Below are 19286 nucleotides of genomic sequence, written 5' to 3'. Positions count from 1 at the left end.
AAAAGCAGAGACTTTGGGGAGGGGGTGTACTGGAGATTGAACCCAACAAGTGCTGAGCTACATCCCCAGCCCTTTTTTAAATCATCCTCCTGCTTCAGCCTTCAAACCCAGATGATGTTTTTATACCTGTTTAATTACACAAAGTTATTTTCTTTTTTAAATAAAACCCAAGTTTATTTCAGGTTTATTGGTGCTTTTATCACTGAGAACTCAGGATAACAGAAGCACCTTGCTCTCAATTGTTGCAAGTTACCAAGGCAGAGGGCAAAGGGAGGTCTCCAGGCACAACAGACTCAGCTCCTTCCAGATGGGGCAAGTTTCCAGTCACATCCATGAGTCAAGTCTGTGACTACATCAAACTTCAAACAGGCAGGGGGTGTGACTTTCCCAGTGCTTAGAAGGAGAAAGGCACAGAACATTTACAAACAGCTATGATGTCTGCTGCTATGCTCTCTCATACAGTAAGATATTTTTAATATTTTAAAATAGTAAATGTTTCCCTCTTCCAATGGCAATCATCCAGACTTTCCCTTCATCACCTTCTTCTACAACGTGGTTTCTCAACACACGAAGTTATTTTCACATGCTACTGCCTACTGCTTGCACTACTCTGAAACTCAATCATCCTCACACTGCTAAGGCAGTGAATACTACTATCACCATGAAGAAAAGAGTACTTGGACACCCTCGTTTCCTGCTAGGAATTTAACCTAAGAAAATAATCCAAAAGATTAAAGGGGAAGATTGCATAATATGTATAAGGGGAATATATTATTTATAACAATGTAATTCTGGAAACAATATATAACTCCTTCAGTAGCAAAACAAAATGTGCTTAATTCAATGGAAAAGAGCACTAGGAAATCACTATAAATTACAACTATAAAGCACACACAGCAACACAGTAGCCAAAGCTATAAAAGCACATGGCTTTACAAGCATGTTACTTGAAGCTAGGGGCATTCTATCACAGGCTCAGCTTGCCTGTCTTCCTTCCTTTCCTTCTTTCCCTTTCCTTTTCCTTTTCCCTCCCTCCCTCCCTCCCTCTCTCTCCAGGGGTACATCTCACTCAATTGCCTAGGCTGCCCTTGAAGTTGTGATCCTCCTGCCTCAGCCTCCCAAGTAGCTGGGATCATGGCATATGCCACAGCATCAAGCTTGGATCCAGGTTTCTTGAAATTTTTTTCCTCCCATTCATATAAACTTTTTAAATGTCAGAGTAGGGCAAAAAGGGGCTTCTGCAACGCATGTGAGTCCTTGGTCAGGTGACCAGAAGGCAGATGCTACATCATCTTGCCCTGAACACCCCCAGAGCCCCACGACCCCCATCACCTCTATCTGGTCATGTGTTTCCGCCCACTCATGAAGACCCTGTCCCTCAGGATGAGGGAAGAACAATAGCCTGCTCACAGCACTCTCCACTGGGGTCCCTTGGAAACCAGTCTGAGAGAGGAAGGTGGCTGCTGGGAACTGCAAGGGAACCAACTCGAGGCCCTCACTGAGCCACGCCCATCCCTGCGCCAAGCTTATGTCTATAAGCATGGACCGGATCCCACAGCTCTGCTTTAAATCTCGTGACAAGGGCCAGGGCTCAGCTTCTGCTAGCACTTGCCAGGCACACCCGAGGCTGTGGCTTCAGTTCTCTGCACACACTGCAGAAAACCCAAACCCATGTAATGTTCCCAAGGCCTAGTAAAGCCCAGGATTCTCTGTGGCACCTGCCTCTAACACACTTCTCTGGCAGGACCCATCACTCACCACCACACCTGACACTGGGCCCAGTTCCCAGGCTCTGGATGCCATATGACTCCTCTGCCTCCTCTGCCTCCAAGCCTCATTAAAATTCCTCGCTTCCTGTGCACCTCGGGGCCCCTCAGCTCTCCTCTCACTTACTCGTGCTCTGGAGAACTTTATCTCACACTCATGTCACTCCAAGCAGTTCACATGTGAGCTCCTGGTGGTCCTCTGACATCTCATTCACCCCCAACGCCCCAAAGAATGGAAAGCAGACCCAGGATTGACAATGTCTATCTGATCTGATTTGGGAACAGTATGTTCTGAGTCCAGCTCGTGTCATGTGCAGAAACCCCAGTACAATACAGAGACATTATGAACACTGAAATGATATCCCACAAGCAGGACAATACACACGAAGAAGCTTCTACTCCGGCTCGACGGTCTTAGCATTTATCACTAAGTTTGCTTATGTATTGTCTGAGCCCAATGACTTGGCACCTAGAACAGTCTCAGTAGCTGTAGAAGAAACTTGGTAAACATTTCCTGATGTCAAGAGCCACTCTCTATAATTTTGGGGAAAAACCATTTCATAATTAAATTATGATTAAGACCATCTTAGGCCCAATGTCTCCTTGCCCTCGAGCTGGCTGTGGCATGCAAAAACATAACTGTTTTACCTCCAGTCACAAGTTGAGGCCTCCTTGGTCCCGTGATGCTGTGATTCTCACGAGCAAGATTACATCAGCTGAAGACACTCTGGTTCTTGAAGAACCAAGTAGTAATAAAAAAAAAAGAGGTTTCACATGGGAAAAAGGACAAACTCCTTATTAGTCTGCTATCTTGTCCCACCTACTACTGTAAGAATGCTTTGCCCATCTCCGGTCCTCATCAACATAGATCCTCAATGACCTAAGATCCCTGCCGCCCTGAGTCACCCAATACTCCTTCCAATTATTGTGTCCACCAATAAATGGTGATGAGCTCAGAGTGTCTTTGTCTTTGCCCACTCTGAGGCACTGACCTCCCAGCCCCTCATGTATTATGAAATTACGCATATCTCTATCATCTTTCTTTAGCCCTCACCACCCACACCCCTTTCTAGGCAGATCGACCTCTGATACACTGAGAGAAAAAATAAAAGCATATAGTGATCATAGAACTTGAACCAACTGAACAGTTCAAGGCTCAATTTTAATATGAGTTTTAAGAAATGTAATACCTCTCCCACTCAAACTGCCATTATTACACAGCACCCACCCCACCACCAAGGCCCAGATCCTAAGGCTTTGAGGTGGTGAGCCTGCTCACCCAGCATCCTGTAAAGATCCCAGCCCCGGCCTTCACACCATGCATTCTTGCCTGTTGTGCACAGAGGAAGGCGGCCTGGGAACAGCCCACAGCAGGGGTTCTTTGGCACTGCTGGACTATCGGACATCTCAGAATCTGACGAAAGGGACTGGACCTCTCTCCAGGAAATCCCACACATGAACAAAATCATGAGTCTCGGTCATTCAGACTTAGTATATGGCACTCAAGAAAGATGACTGTGACAATGACACCCTGCGAGGGCCATCTGTGAGACACAGAAAAGGGGCAGGGAAGAGAAGCCAAAGGCCTAGCGCAGGCCTCCCTGCCCTGGGGGAAGGGGGAACAAAGCTCGGTGCACACCACAACCCCCACCATGCCCAAGACTGTTCCATGCAGGGGGTGCCCCCAGCTCAGATGAGATCGGCTGCTGCCTGACTTCCATGTGCTCCAGTCCTGTGCTGGGAAAGCAGTCTCTACCATGGCATTGCATATAATAGAGCTGGTTCTGTGAGTGTGATGTGTTTCTACACACTTGGTCGGCAGGAGAAGAGTGGCAGTGTTAGGGGATGTGATGTGTCTTGTACGTGCTCAATTCTCCCCAGCTTGCTTAACATTTTGAAGTGACCACAAGCAAGAGTCTCACAGTAAGAGAAAAAGCCTTAACTACATACAAAGACTTAAATCTTATGGAAAGGTGATGTTTTAGTGCAAGCAGCGGCTATTTAGTAGCTTCAAGGACCACTATGCTTTATATTAAACTGAACCATCTAGGGAAGCTGAGAGTACAAATGGAGCCAAGATTTACCCATATTAATATTTTTCAGTCTCATAAAAAAAGTCTATACAGTACTCAAGATAGGTCTCGTTTTGTTCCTAATGAAACTGGTTTCTATTGGAATCAAATGTCCTCAGAGAACTGCATCTCAAAGGAACAAGCACAGCCCCAGGGTTTAAGACTGCAAAGGACCATGTGGGGAATAAACACCAGGGAGAATTTAAATGCCAGAGTTGTTACTGTTTTGTTTTTCTTTTCTTTGTACCAGGTACTGAACTCAGGTCTTTGCACTTGCAAGGCAGGTGCTGGAACCACTGAGCTAAATCTCTGGCCCTGTTACTGTTTTTAATATGTGCTCTGTTTAAAAAGTCACAAGGCTACAGTCTTCACATGGTTAGTTCCAAACTTATTTTTCCCATAGGCCCTGGTATTTCTCATGGCCATATACAAGGAATTGTAGCAAAAATGCCTATACTAAAATACATAGAAAGAGTGTCTTACTTTTTCTCATTGCTGAGACAAAATACCAAACACCCACAAGCTAAAGCAGGAGAGGTTTGTACTAGCTCATAGTTTGTAGAGGTCCAGTACATAGTCGGTTGATTCCAAGGCAGTGTGGCACAGCAAAAGGGTGCCACAGAGGAGAAACAGTTCATGGCAAGGCAGGCAGGAAAGCAGCAAGCAGCAAAGCAGTGAGTCTCCTTTTCCCTTTTATGCCCTCCAGGCTACAAACATTATGGGTGGTACCACCCAAATCCAGGGTGTGCCTTCCCATTATCCACACCCATAACTATGCCAAACCAATCAGTGGACTAATTTAGTACCACACACCTTTAATCCTAGTATCCTAGGTTTGTACCCTAGATCCATCCAGCTCTGAAAAGCCCCACCTATGAGTGCATGAGGCTTTGGGGGCACATCTAGATACAAACTATAACAAAGAGTATCCTGGGTATCAGGTATGGGTTATCAGAAAGGGATCTAGTCTCTCTATTGTAAAAATAAGTAAACAAAAGGATATTCATGTGCTTTTGGTCGGGGTCAGCACATCACCCGGGGCCCAACAATGTCTGGGAATCTTGACAATATTCATTCTGGACCTAAGGACCAGACCTTAAAATGAAGTCAGTTGAAGGAGGTGTAACCACAATCTGGTCTACAGCCAGCTGCCCTCCAGACAACACTGGACTCATTTCCCACATGGAATGGCTGTGTGAAAGCTGAATCCCGTCTGATCCTGCTGCTTGGGGTACAGGACAGCACATTGCTCTGAGCTCAGGATGACTTGAGGAATAAAGCCATTCAGAGGCAGTGGCTTAATGAGGGCTGACCTAAAGCTTTATTCCTGGGGGAAGAGTACTGCTGGTAAAGGAAAAAGGGCCATGTTACTACAACAGTTCTGTTACTCTTCCCAAAGAGCAGGCAGTGCCCTAAAAATGAAACCCTGGGGTTAAGTTCAACTAGAGAAAGGAGAGCAGACATTTATCAATTTCAGGCAGGCTCTTCAGCACCCATCTCTCTTCTTTTTTTTTTCCCCCTGCAGAACCAGGGATTAAACCCAGGGTCTTCACACTGATACACGCCCAGCCTTTGTTATTATTTCAAATTTTCAGATGCAATCTCACTAAGTTGTTAACTGTAGTCTCCTGCCTCAGCTTCCAGACCGCAGAGATTACAGGCATGTGCCACCACACCTGGCTCCATCTCCCTTTTTACAGCAACTATGTCCTTTTGGCAATCTCCCTTTCCCACACTACATGTCGTCTTGGTTGGAGGACAGTCTTAGCCTTCAGAAACAGAAAGCACCCCTTCCTATCCCTGGAAAAGCATGAGCAGGACCATGACCTAACTCACTGATACCAGCTAAGATCCTTTGGACCTCTGAAAAAGAAGCAGGATGACAAGCAGTGAGGCCCATACCAACATACATCCTATCCGCTAAGTATGACACAACATGACCCTCTTCCACCAAGAGGTACAGTGGCTTTCCCTTGCCTTGATCCTGGAAGGATCCTTGTAAGTGAGCAGAATGCAGCAGAAGAGACAGTCACAAAGAGCACGAGACTTCTCCTGGGAATCACCAGTTGCTATGCACGAAGATACACAGGTGGCTCTTTGGAGAGACCCATTTAAGAAGAAGAGAGGCCCCACAGCCCCACAGTTAGCCAGGAGAATGAGCTGGCTTAGAAATGTATCCTCTGGACCAGCTGATGATAGCAGCCCAGCTGACACACAATTGTAACTGCACAATAGACCTGAAGGGAGAGTAGAGCCCTGCCCAATTCTTACCCAGTGTTGTCAGGAGAGATAATAGATGACTGCTATTTTGAGCTACTAAGTTTCAGGGTGATTTGATACGTGGCATTAAATTGTTAACATATTGGTGGGGGCAATTTTTATAGAGGACACAGTAACAGGGCCAAGGACGTGGCTATGCCTGAGCAGTATTGTCCAGCCTGTCCTGGCCACCGAGTGACTACTGTCCTCTTCCTGCTTCCTGCTGGGAGTACCCCCCAGGAGGAGGCCTGGCCTCCTATCAACTGTATGGCTCCTTTACTGCCAAGCCTCTGACCTTCCAGTACACTCTGCTTTACTTATCGGATTCTGCTGACAGTATTCAGAATTGGCCTCATCACAACAAGGAAAGTGAATAGATATAGGAGTTAACACAGGGCTTTACTGGCCAGGGCTGAGGGATGGTGGACAAAAAGGCAAAGGGGAGGAGGAAGGAAAAGACTACAGTGTGACTCAGAAGAAATCCAAGCATATATAGACTGATCCACATTAAGCAAATAACTGAACGTGCAGAAATGCCAAGTTTAACAATGATAGTGACATCAAAGCGTACAGTGTCCCACAACAGACTCCGTTTCGCTACACAGCAGCACTGCAGGGAAACCATCAGCGCTGTCCATCACTTGCAAAGGGGAATTCAGATAAACACAAAGGTCCAGAAGCCCTGACCAAGCTTGGGTCGGCTGCTGCTCACTAGCACGCCCAGGGGGTCAAGAAACATCTTAGGGTGCTAAGGGAGGACTCTGTGGCATTGTCCTATGTTGGCTCTAGAATGTGACCTACTGTTTAATCCAGGGACTTCCATCTAGGACAGCATTTCATAGACAGTAGCTAATAAAGTATATGCATGCTCTGAAAATTGCAAGTCTGTGTTTACAGATGAAACTAGATTCCTAAAATTAGGACTGTAAATTCATAACCACTGTAGCTACCACAGGATCTTGCTAGGCATGAGCATCAGGTGGAGAGAGTTAGTTTCCCCCATTCTCAGAAGTCAGGATCATTGCTCCCCGATCTGTCTGAGATCCCACCCTCATAAACTCCCATCCCAAGGCCACACTGGATATTACCTGTGCCAAGCTTAGCAAAAACCTGCATGGATTCGTCAAAGCGCTTTTGGCAGAAGAGGTTGAAGGCGTACAAGTTCTTGATGTGATGGATTTGCTGCTGCTTCTCACTGTCAGAATAATCTTTCATTTCCTGACAAGAGAGTAGAACAGATAAGTGCTTACTAATCTGACAAACATATATATCAGCATGCTCTTCACAGAAGCTCAAGTGTGCACAGCACCAACATGCATCTCTGCCTTATGACTATAGTCTAACCACAAGTAACCATGCAACTAAAATACACCAAGCTTTCTGCAAATAGCCTAACCAGTACTCCTGGAAATTGCCAAGGTCATGCAGAACAAAGAAAGAGGAAGACAATGTCACAGGCCTGAGGACACTAAGCATATGCGACAATTAAATGTGACACAATTTCCAGATTTGGTTCTGGAACAGAAAAGGTCAGCAATGGAAAAACTGGTCAATTCTAAATAAAGACTTGAAATTAGTTTTAAAACAGAAGTCCAAAATGAGACAGGATAAGCATGATGGCAGAAGTAGTCTGAGTGGGGGTCCAGGTTGGGCCAGCAGGGACCAGACTGGGGTAGCAGGGTAAGCTGTAGTCAGCTAAGGGACTGGAAGGGAGGGGAGGAGGAGCATGTGCTTATGGAAAAAGGGACAGGCATGTGCAAGACCCTGAAACAAGGCATGATCAAGGAATGAGAGACATCTGGCGAGACCTATGCAGTGGGGAAAGGACCTGCTTACAGCAAAAGCCCAACAAATGGGACAATTAACAGCATTGTTTCTTTTGATTATCACCCATATCTCATTTAATTAGTCTTTGCCAAATCTAATTTCTTCTTCACAATGTCTCAGTTACCTTCTTCCCTTCCCTCTGACCACTTGAGACCAACCACTGTCAGTGTATGGCTGTACTTATTCCCAGAACTTTTTCTTTTTTTGAGACAGGGCCTTGCTAAGTAGCCCAGGTTGGCTTTGAACTTGTGATCCTCCTGTCTCAGTCTCCCTAGTGCTGGCATTACAGGTCTGCGCCAACCACCCAAGCTTAGAAATTAACTTTTACTATTATCTTCATCCAAATTTCTTTAAATTTGCACTGTCTAGGTTATGCCCAGAATGACTTTGATTCTTTCCTAACATCAAACAAACCCTCTACAGATTACAATCATCATCACTGAGGATTTCTATAGGAATAGGACCTGAATCTGAAGGTCAACTCCAAAATGGTTGTTGGCCATGGGAGCCCAATTGGAACAAGGGCACAGTCACTGCTTTGCTGTTAGCAACATTCCACAAAAACATCGAGAACAACTGCTGTGGTTTAAACACTGTGTGCCCTGACCCAGCCACAGAGCTTTGAGTGCTGGGAACCAGATCCCCAGTGTGGCAGTGCTGGGAAAGGGTGGAGACCTTTAAGGGCTGGTCGGTTGGCAACTCCAGAGATGACTAGGGACATGGGGTGGAATTCCTGGGGAGTCATAGAGGAGGTTGATATGAGAGGAGCAGCTCCAGCTCCTTCTGTCCTGCCTGCTTCTGGGTGGAAGTGTAATTATTTACTTGTCCTTCACTGCTATCCATGATACAGCTAATGGGCAGCACTCACCATAGATTTGGACTTTGAACCTCCAAAACCCAGCTAAATAAACCTCCTTTCTTCATAAGTAAATTGTACCTGTATTTGTTATAGTGACAACAAGCTGATTAATACAGTACCAATCATAAGTATCAGACTGCACCCTAGATGATGTAAATCTTGAGGTAGTTTTAGAATATCTAAAGTTACTAATCCCAACATACAAGTCCACCTCTGAAAGAAATCCAGAGATGTAGCAGACATCCGTGCCCAGTACTAGCACTCTATGAGTGGCACATGACTCTTGTTTTCCCTAATTCAGCTATATTGCATTATATCAGGAGTCAGACCAAAGTACTATGCAACTCGATGGGCATGTCAGATAGCAGAGTTGGGCTAGTATTGCTCCTTTGCTTATCACTGTCACTGAAGCCTAAGTCCTGGTCTGTGAAGTGGCATGGATCTGCTAAGTTTCATGAAGCTGAGGTCAGCATGACCCAATTAAAATCCTTTCCCCTGAATTATGGCTTCTCACTGACCTGATGGTTGCTTACTAATTGCACCTGCTACCAGTGCCTATTTGTTCTTTGCAAGCAAGATAAGAAATGCTCACTTCTAAGAGTCCTGCCTGGCACCACCATGCCAGGTGTTTGGCAGTACTTCACTAGACGCTTTCAAAGCATACCCAGCCCCCTATTCCTTCCCACAATTGTATTCAATAAATACTGGATAAATTTGGGGGCCTTTGTCTTTGTTACCTAGAGCAGCATCGATCAGGTCCCAAGGCCCAGCTTCACTCTAAGTTTCATTTTCTGTCTTTATTCTTTCACCTTGTGGTGTTGTGGCTCACAGGAGGCCAGGAGCCACTGCAGGGGTTCTGGCAATATCCCCTTGCCTATTCCCTATACAGAAGGGCCCTTTAGTTTTTACATTCAACTAGACTGTAACATTACATTTGTGACCATTACTGTACTTGCAATGTTTCTATGGTTTTTTAATTTTTAAAAACAAAAAACAGCTATTATTTTATTATCTAATTCTGTAAGATACTATTATTATAATTGGCATTCATCCTATATTTGTTTTGTATTGTTTGTTTTGAGACAGGGTCTCACTAAGTAGTTCAGGCTGGCTTTGAACACACTATGTAGCCTCAAATAGCAGCAATTCTGCTTTAGCCTCCTGAGTGCCGGGATTACACCACCATGCCCAGTTCATTCTATATTTGGACAGATTAACAAAGTGAAAAGGTAAAATCACATAGAATTTCACAGGTATCTTAAAACAGATCCTGAGAATTGAAGCTCCTTTTCAGCTCTGTGCTCATTCTACTAGTCCAAAGTAAATATGAACATCTACACCAAATTCAGCCCTTTTGACAACAAGGAGGAAAGCTAACTCACCCACAAATCTCAGGAACAATACTTACTGCGAGTTGCAAGGCCAATTCAAACTGTTTATCCTGGAGAAGCTGTTGGATCTGGGTTGCCATAGGGACAGGAATGAGTCTCCAAACAAAATGATTGCTGGCCACATAGATAATGTTTGATCTGGAGGCAGAAGTAAGATTATCCGTAGAAGAGCATGGTGTTATGATGACATGGTGATTTTAATCTTGGAGATAGCCTGGTAACCACAGTGAACAAAGGAATTGCTTACCCCCCAGAGGTAATGAAACGAGGCCTTTGCAGTTCAATGCTCTGGACCAGAAGCCTTGGCTCAAATGTGCGGATCTCCACGTATCGAGGCAACACTGCGATGATGTAGGGGGGCTGGTGCTCTGTGTGAAAGAGAGAGGGCTGAGCTCTGGGTTATGGACTGTTTCAGCTGCTCACATGAAACTGCATCTGAATGAACCTTCAATAGAGCCCACCAGTCAAATCCCACCCAAGATATGACACCATGGTACAGAAAGGGAAAGACATTGCTTGGCCTGAGTGGTGCCCAGAACAAAACTCTCCTGAACAGAGAGGACGTGTCAGCTCTGCGAAAAGAACCTGACCCCAGGTCCCTCTTTCCCCAGAGCGTGGGCAACAGTATCAAGTATCCTTTCTCTTTAATCACAAAGTGGCTAAAAAACTGGATGTGGTGGCTTTAGTGAGGCTCAGGAGAAAAGCTGGCTACAGTCTGCTTCTTCCCTCCTCTTAGAAAGAGGAAGAGACTGGCAATTTTCGCCCTAGCCTCCCCAGCATTCCTGCCTGAGATTTTTCACAGATGCAATGCTCTACTCAGTGGATGTCATGGTCTGAATATTTTTGTCCCCTCTAACTCTTATGTGTTAGAATTTTATTTTGAGACAGGGGCTCACTAAGTTGTGACCCTCTCGCCTCAGCCTCCTGACCAGCTGAGATTATAGGCATGTATCACCATACCTGGTTTCTTTTTGTTTTTTAAAATGACACATAGCTATACCCATTCTCTCCTTTCTGTACTATATGACAGGTGTGGAACAGGCCAGAGCTTAAAAGTGCTAAAGAAGTCAGCATGTAAAAAGCCCCGAACTCTTGCCAAGAAAGCTTTCCTTTGTTTGAGAGGTTGTGTGACAAAAATTTAACACAGAAAATTTTCTTTAAAATACAAAAACTTATAAAAAGACTGAATAAAGGTCTGCTTTACTTTTTACTGAACTTTTGAAAGGAATTAAATATAACTGCACCAATTTAAAAATAGGAACTGGAGGTGGAACCTGGTGGCAGGGCACTTGCCCAGCATGCACAAGACCGTGGGTTGGAGGCCCAGTACTACAGAAAGGAAAAATAATTAAAAGTAAAAAAATATCAGCCAAGTGTCATGGTGCACGCCAGCACTCAGGAAGCTAAGGCAGAAGGATCACTGTCAGTTCAAGGCCAGCCTGGGGTACATAGTGAGTACAAGGCACTACACAGTAATACCGTCTCTCAAAAATACCAAAAATAAATAAACATGAATATTTTCATGACTACATTCCATAATATATTATGAATTGGTAAAAAATCATGATGAGCTATTAGTTCATACTCATTGTAACAGATACTATAAAATTAAAGCTAAAAGAGAACTAAAAAATTAGTAATTTGAGGTCTACATATTTCCATCATTTTAATGCTCTTACTATTATGCTGATATTTTTCATCTTACCAAAAACTAAAAGAAAATTCAAAGACATGCTATCTCATATTTATTATTTTTCTCTTTTTATGCTGACCTCATTTTGAAAAGTTAGTATAATTTTCTTTAGTGTTTTCTTGTATATGCAAAATTCTTTTTTAAAACTGGCCTTCTGGTGTAAGGAGCCAGAGGACACAGTACTCTCAATGGCCAGTGAGATGGCACCAGGCCAGCCAAGAGGGAATTAATCCTGACTATGGCACCAAGGATGTGGCCCTGGAAATTAAGGCATGCACATGTTTTCTGTGAAGTGCTATGGAAGGCACTGGGGCACCAGCGAAGGTTTTAAAACAGGAACTTCTGTGCTAGAGAACCAGAAACACATTTCAAACACTGTTTCGTGCATCTTTACCTCATCTGCCAAGCTGTCTCACCTGAAGCCAAGGCTCCCTAGAATACCAGGAAGCCTCTAAGAAACTCCCAGCTCCCATACTTGTTACTATACACAATCCTGGGCCTTCTAAAATACTGTCCTTCTAGCCAGGCGTGGTGGGGCATGCTGTAACCCCAGCACTTGGGAGGCAGAAGCAGGAGGATTGCCACGAGTTCAAGGCCAGCCTGAACTACATACCTAGCCAGATCCTTTCTCAAAAAAAAAAGACAGATATAGATAGATAGACAAAATACTGCCCTTCTGATTTACCTTCTGTCTGGTCTATGTATCTCTAACCACCACCAGAACAGTATTTTTATCAAGACCATAACCACTGTGGAGCCCACTGGCCTCTCAGGCCCCTTCTTGGGCCTCTGGCAACTGGCCCCATGGACTCCCCCACCCTGCAGACCACTTCAGCAGCTCAGTCCTGGCAGCGGCCTCCCACAGATCAGCACAGCTTCTGCACTTTCACTCACTCTTCCAACTATTCTTTCTGCCTTGAATGCAAGGGAATTTTTCTTCAAGTCAGATTCCAAACTCCCTACCTGTCCTAGTCCAGGCTTGCCTATGCAGTGAAACTTCTTCCTAGTTAAACCATGAACTTTCCCTTCTGGGAAATACTGGAGTTCAATGCTTCCAAAGGAACACTTTAAGCAGGTCCTTTTTCTATCTCCCTTTTCTTTCCATTACTGCGGATGGAACTCAGGATCTGAGCTTGTGAGGCAAGCCACTGAGCTAAATCCCTGGCCACTGTTCTGTCTCTTTATCTAAGATATAATCTGTTTCCTAAGCTAGAGTCCTTTGAGACCCAGGGCCCATCTGTGTGTCTCACTCCACAGCAGGAACTAGTTAATAGTGCTCATACTTCTGGCCACCAAGGAACTGCTGCAAAAGTGGGCAGAGGCTGAAGCCGGGCATGGTGACACACACCTGTAATCCTATCACTCGGGAGGCTGAGACAGGAAGATTGCGACAAGTCTGAGGTCAGCCTGGACTACCTCGTGAGTTCCAGGGCAGCCTAAACTACATAGCGAGATCCTGTCTAAAAAAAACAAACAAAACAAAAACAAAAATTTTAAAAAGTGGGCAGATGCTTCCAGGCAACGCCACCTCAGAGGCAGGCACCTGAGACAGGCAGGCAGAGCAACAGGAGCACCTGATACCCAAGTCAGAGACTATCGGCTAACTGCAGCCTCTGTGTCTAAGCTACAAAAACAATGACAACAATAACCATGAGATCAAAAGCCCTTCAATATATTTATATATATTATAGGAATAATGAGGAATTTCCTCTAATTTCCAAATGTACACTACTTGACATAAGACAATAATAAAACCATTAAAAAGAAGATAGAAGACAAGGAGCTAAAGAAATAAAAACAGCAGTAGACAAGCACTTCCTGAAATGTACATTTTTCCCCTCTTGAGCAAAACTCATCAGCTTCATGCAAAAACTAGACTGTCCTGTTTTTAAAGGCCCTGAAACATCATGTACTTCTGAGAAGGGAACCGAGAGTTACCAACACAGTGCAAAGCAACCTGCTCAAGCATGGACAGAACCCATTCCACAGGGAAAACACAGCCCCATCCCACAGGGGGAAGGGCAGTGGCCAGCGGCCTTACCCATGGCCACCGGGATGTCTGTCCAGTTCAGGGCACACTTCTGGGTGCAGATTCCCTCTTCATTGAGTACCACGGTGAGATCATCCTGACCCACAGCCACTTTCCCATCTGCCAGAGGTGCGACTAAAGGTTCCAGCTGTTTTCCTGTTGGGAAGAGCTCTTTGATAGACCCCTTTCCATCCACCTACAGGAAAACACAGAGTGAATCACCTAGCTTTCCTGGGTCAGAGGCATGAACAATCTAGGCAAAACCCCAACCAGGGAGGCCAGCAATATTCCTTGTTTGACATGAGTACCACACTGCTTGTTATGACAACCTCTACAACAGCGTAAGACCAGCACTCTAATGAAGAGAAAAAATTTTGCTGAACACTTGTTTGCAAGCAAATGCATTTGTGAACTGAGGTACCACTGTAATTACTGAGGGATGGGAATGCAGATCAGTGATAAAGCATGCATAAGGCCTGGCATGCACAAGGCCCTGGATTCAATTCTTCAACACTGGGGGGAAAGAAAATGTAAATAAAAAGGAGAAAGAAAAACTTATTGACCTTTTGGTATATGGACTTTTATCCCTTTTATGAAAATATATGTATTTGTCACTTTTTCATTTCTAGGATAATGTATCTGATATATACAATTTATCAGAGGCAAGTTTTATTTTGGCCAAAATTTTGTTTTTGTTTGCAAACTCTGCACTGGGTAACAAACATGACTGAAGTTATCTTTCCCACTCAAACACAAATGTGGTCATCTTTTCCAAAATTGTAGAACAAATTACATTTGTGAACTGAGGTACTACTGTATTTCTGAGTGGGAAATTCCAGATGATTTTGTACTTCCTTTATTTCCTTATCTAGATTGTTATTTTTATTTTTTTAACTAATACACATATGTACCTTTTGAAATACAAGAAAGCAGTGAAAAAAATTTTTTTTAAGATAGGGTCTTGCTATGTAGGTCAGGCTGGCCTGATCCTGATGCCTCAGCCTCCTGTGTACTGGGATTACAGGCATGTGCAACCATGCCCAACTCAAAAATAAGTCTTAAAACAAATGTATTAAGAGATTTGGGGAGGCAAGAGATTCGAAGTTTTAAAAATTCTTAAGTAAATGAGGGCACGACAAAAGTGAGCAGCCCTGATGATCAGGCCTAATAATTACATACATGCTATGGATAATCATTATGTAGAGAACTGAAAGCTGGTATCGTTTGGCTTAAATTACTCAGACATCTTATTTGTGGAATATGCTAACAGCACAAAAAATAAACAAATATACAAACAAAAAGCCTGAGATGCGAAAAAACTTAAGGTAGTCTCCTGACCTGTCATTCAGAAGTACATAATCATCTTTCCCAAGGTAAACTGATGATATTTGCAAAATCAAAAGGTTTACCCTGATTAGGTAGTAGTCTCTCTTGAAACCCACACAGATGGAATTTTCACACCAGGCCATAGACTTGGGCACATCTGGTACACTAAAGTCCCCCTGAAAAGAAAGCAGAGATACAGCTGAAAAGACATTAAAAGGAAGAAGAGAAGGAAAAAAAACAAAAAAACAAAAAAACAAACTTACAATCTATTATTTCACTTCCATTCTGCAGAATAACCCTCACCCTCACTAGAACACAATTCTCCTAGCACAGTGCCAGGAAACCATGCCTAATAAAAATAGAAGTCACCCAGGAACGGAGCAAAGTGCACTTGGAGAAGGTAAAGTCCATTTTAAATAAACCAATCTGCATAAATGCTATAAAATTATACCACAAGTGGATATGAACAAGCTCTCAGCTACTTTATACCAGAGTATCCAGGTGGAGAGACTATAAGCTGGGGGTCCTAAGCTCCACTAGACCCAAACAGGAAGTCTGTCCACAGCAGCAGCTCCCACCCCACCCAGGGACCCATTAACAGTGGACCTCACCTGCAATTCATGAAACTCCCTGTCCTTCCAGAAATAGAGCTGCAGTTTCTTTTTTACTGCCACACACATCCGCAACACCTCCTCGCCAGTCTCTGTGTGCTGGGAAGAGATATCCAGAGGAAAAGAGGGTGCACATAAGACAACTCTGTAACTAGGTGACAACTACATCAGAAATTTTCTACCTTGAAATGGTGACTAAGCTGAAAGCCCGTAGCATAGTCACGTTGCTGGCAAAGCTGGGGAGAACCCCATCAACCTCCTAGATACCCTCAGAAACTCAGAGCAGTTTGTGCCTAAGTTCTGCCAGCCAAAGATCCCAGCAGCACCTGGACATTTACAGTGCAGGGGAAAATCACAGGGTAGGCCTTCCCCTATATAACAGCTTCCTCCTTTTTTCTTAAATGTCTCTTGCTCATGACTATTATGAGTGAGTGAAGGATCAGCATATGCCAGGGACAATGGGCCCACTTTTACCCCTTTATTTTTATTTTTTAATTTTTGATTTTTTGGGACAAGGTCTCGCTATGCAGTTCAGGCTGGCCTTGAACTCACTGTGTAGCACAGGCTGACCTTGAACTCACAGCAATCCTTTTTTTTTTTTTTTTTTTTAAATAGCAAAATATTTTTTGGTACATTTTAGACCTATGTAATGACAACACTTATCATTGGGAATTTACACCTGTACATGGTACATCCCACCCTTTTTCCCCATTACCCTCTCCATTTTGTACACTGTAAACAGTGTTGTACACTGTATTGAAATATAGCACAAATGGCTTTCACCTTGATGACACATTTATCCCATTTAAATGAGTAATCAAATAAAAAAAATGTAAAACTGGTAAGGAATTTTCATCTTCAGTTTCCTTGATTCCATAAATGACAGTATCATTTCACAATTCACAAAATCTTTTCAGCATTTTACTCCAACTTGGCCACCTCACTTCAGAAAAATGATGTCCCCATAATCAGCATCCTTCCTTTTTTTTACCATTTCAAAACATTTTTTGTTGACTCATTAGTGTGATCACAGAACAAGATTCCTAATTAAGCATGAAAAATAAATATGGACCGCTTCACAAATTTGCGTGTCATCCTTGCGCAGGGGCCATGCTAATCTTCTCTGTATTGTTCCAATTTTAGTATATGTGCTGCTGATGCGAGCATAGCATCCTTACTCTTATGGAAATCGTGAAATTGGTGATTCAATCCCTAGGACCTTGTGAAAGTCACAGTTTTGATGATTTGCATAACATCATTTTGTTGTTTTTTTTGAGACAGGGTCTCCCTACACAGTTCAAGCTTGTCTTGAACTCACTATTTGAACTCATGGGATTCTATTCTCCGGCCTCAGCCTCCTAAATACTGGGATTATAGGCATGCACCACCTCACCTAGCTCTCATAACATCCATAACATCCATTTTTAAAACTTGAATTTCTTTGATGCATGACACAACACTATTTTATTAAATGTAACTTGCCAGTAACAACTGCACCATCTCTTATTAATTTATAAATACCTTACCGGCAATTGAACTCGGGTCCCTGAGCTTGCAAGACAGGCGCCAGAATCACTAAGCCAAATGCCCAGCCCTTTTTTCTTTTTCTTTCTTTGAGACAAGGTTTCACTCTGTAGTTCAGGCTGGCCTTGAATTCATTATGTAGCCCAGGCCAACCTCAAACTTGCAGTGATCCTCCTGCCTCAGCCTCCTGAGTGCTGGGGTTATTCCTGAGTGCTGGGATTATAGGCGTGTGCCACCACATTTAAATCACTCTTCTTTACCAACCATCACAGAGTATCACTATGGCTACACTAGATGTTACCAAATTTAAAGAAAGTCACTGTTATTTTTACTGCTTCATACAAATGAAGAGATTTAGCTGTTTTTGGTACAGGAGATCAAACTCAGGACCTTGTGCTTGTGGGCAGGCAGCAGCACCACTGAGCACAATCCCCAGCCCTTAGCTGTATTTTAATGGCATCAAAGAAGCCATTTCTTCAGTCATACTATATTAATAATCTATAACACTGCTAATTAAAACAGCAAGTTGAACCATACCTGTCATGTCAGCACTTTCATCTACTGCCAAAGAATAAAGTATGAAATGAGCAGCTTCACTCTTAAATCTTTTTCAGTAGATTTTCCCCCATTTCCTCAATTCATCTGGCTATAGTCTGGTGAGACAAACTGATTTAGAAAAATTAAGCAGGGTGCCTTATTTCTCTCAATAAAAAAGCACTCATCCGTTTTTCACTGAAGACTCTTCCTTCTTCCATTTTTCTTTTTTTGGGTTCTGTTTTCTTTTGAGATGATGATGAAGCCATACTGACTCAAGCATACCGAGAGGCTGTATGTAGCAGGAGGATCACAAGTTCAAGACCAGCCAGGACAACTTAGCAAGACCCTGTGACTCCAAGTCTTCGAATCCCTGCATGTCTGCCTCACCCCGAGGTCTCCAGTGGCCCTTGGCATCTCTGGGTAACTGAAGCACTGGCAGTCAAGGTATGTTTGCCATCACCATGGAAACCACGGCTTCCTCTGGACCACGTTTGGGCAGCACATATCTGGGGGCTGGGCTCTCACAGCAATCCTCTTGCCTCAGTTTCCTGAGTGCTAGGATTAGAGGCGTGTGCCACCATGCCTGGCTTTACCCCTTTAAAGGAGTTTTAAGCATAAAACAGTACAGTATTGAGGCGGGAGGGGAATGGGAAAAAAAGATGAATTGAGATATATCATGTACAGGTATAATTTCCCTGAGATGAATGTTATCATATGTATATCTAAAATGTATCCAAAAGAATTTTTTTAAAGATAAAACAAAAAGAATTTTTAAAAAATGCAGTATCAGAGTAGAGCATACATGTTAAAGAGATCACGGTTGGGGGTAGATGAGGCAGATTTTGAAGAATGTAAGGATGATGAATTAGCAAAAATAATGAGATGTCATTTTTTAACAAAAAATGCAAGAAGACCTCAGTGATCTGTTTAGAACAAGTCAATTTAGCATCATAAAATAATTATGTTCATGATACTGTGACACTCTTGTTTTCCCACTAATAAAAGCCCATGACGGGCTTTTATGAGAGCTGAATGAATAATTACAACATACAAACACATAGCTTTCTAATTAGAACACAGCAAACACCAACATCTCAACCTCACACCATGCACTACAGGGAAACCTCTCCACCATAATCCAAATGCTCTCTTCAGAGTGGTTTTGCCTGGGCTCACCAATGCCATTTTTCCCCCAGAATGGTGCACAGGTAGGGAAGAGTGCGTGTACAGAAGCTTGAATCATGCTTGTCCTGGGTTACTCACGTGGAGGTCACAGGTGAACAGCGATGCTCCCTTTGCCTTTGAGACTATAGTGATTTGTTGAAACGTCAAGAGATCATGGACATAAATGTTGTTTTCTGTTTGGAAGGAGGCAAGACGTTACTATAAATG

General features: G+C 43.5%; 1 protein-coding gene and 1 non-coding gene across 2 annotated transcripts in view; both read right to left on the bottom strand.

Moving 5' to 3' along the window:
* The window catches only part of Vps39 (VPS39 subunit of HOPS complex), a 50265-nt gene that overhangs the window by 18750 nt on the left and 12229 nt on the right, over positions 1–19286 (bottom strand). Inside the window, exons 5-11 of the mRNA XM_010624765.3 lie at positions 19158–19252; positions 15834–15932; positions 15306–15398; positions 13909–14092; positions 10422–10542; positions 10192–10312; positions 7186–7315 (exon numbers count right to left, since the gene is read on the bottom strand). Of these exons, the coding sequence (XP_010623067.1) occupies positions 7186–7315; positions 10192–10312; positions 10422–10542; positions 13909–14092; positions 15306–15398; positions 15834–15932; positions 19158–19252 (843 nt within the window). The remainder of the gene's footprint in view (positions 1–7185; positions 7316–10191; positions 10313–10421; positions 10543–13908; positions 14093–15305; positions 15399–15833; positions 15933–19157; positions 19253–19286) is intronic.
* LOC117286595 lies at positions 16894–17000 on the bottom strand. Its single transcript, XR_004517764.1, has one exon. It is a non-coding gene; the product is annotated as a U6 spliceosomal RNA (small nuclear RNA).

Source organism: Fukomys damarensis, unplaced genomic scaffold (assembly GCF_012274545.1).
Source record: "Fukomys damarensis isolate Sample0158 unplaced genomic scaffold, DMR_v1.0_HiC HiC_scaffold_17, whole genome shotgun sequence".
Classification (NCBI taxonomy): Eukaryota; Metazoa; Chordata; class Mammalia; order Rodentia; family Bathyergidae; genus Fukomys; species Fukomys damarensis.
The sequence above is the reverse complement of the archived record's forward strand: the minus strand, read 5'-3'. Positions and strand labels throughout refer to the sequence as shown.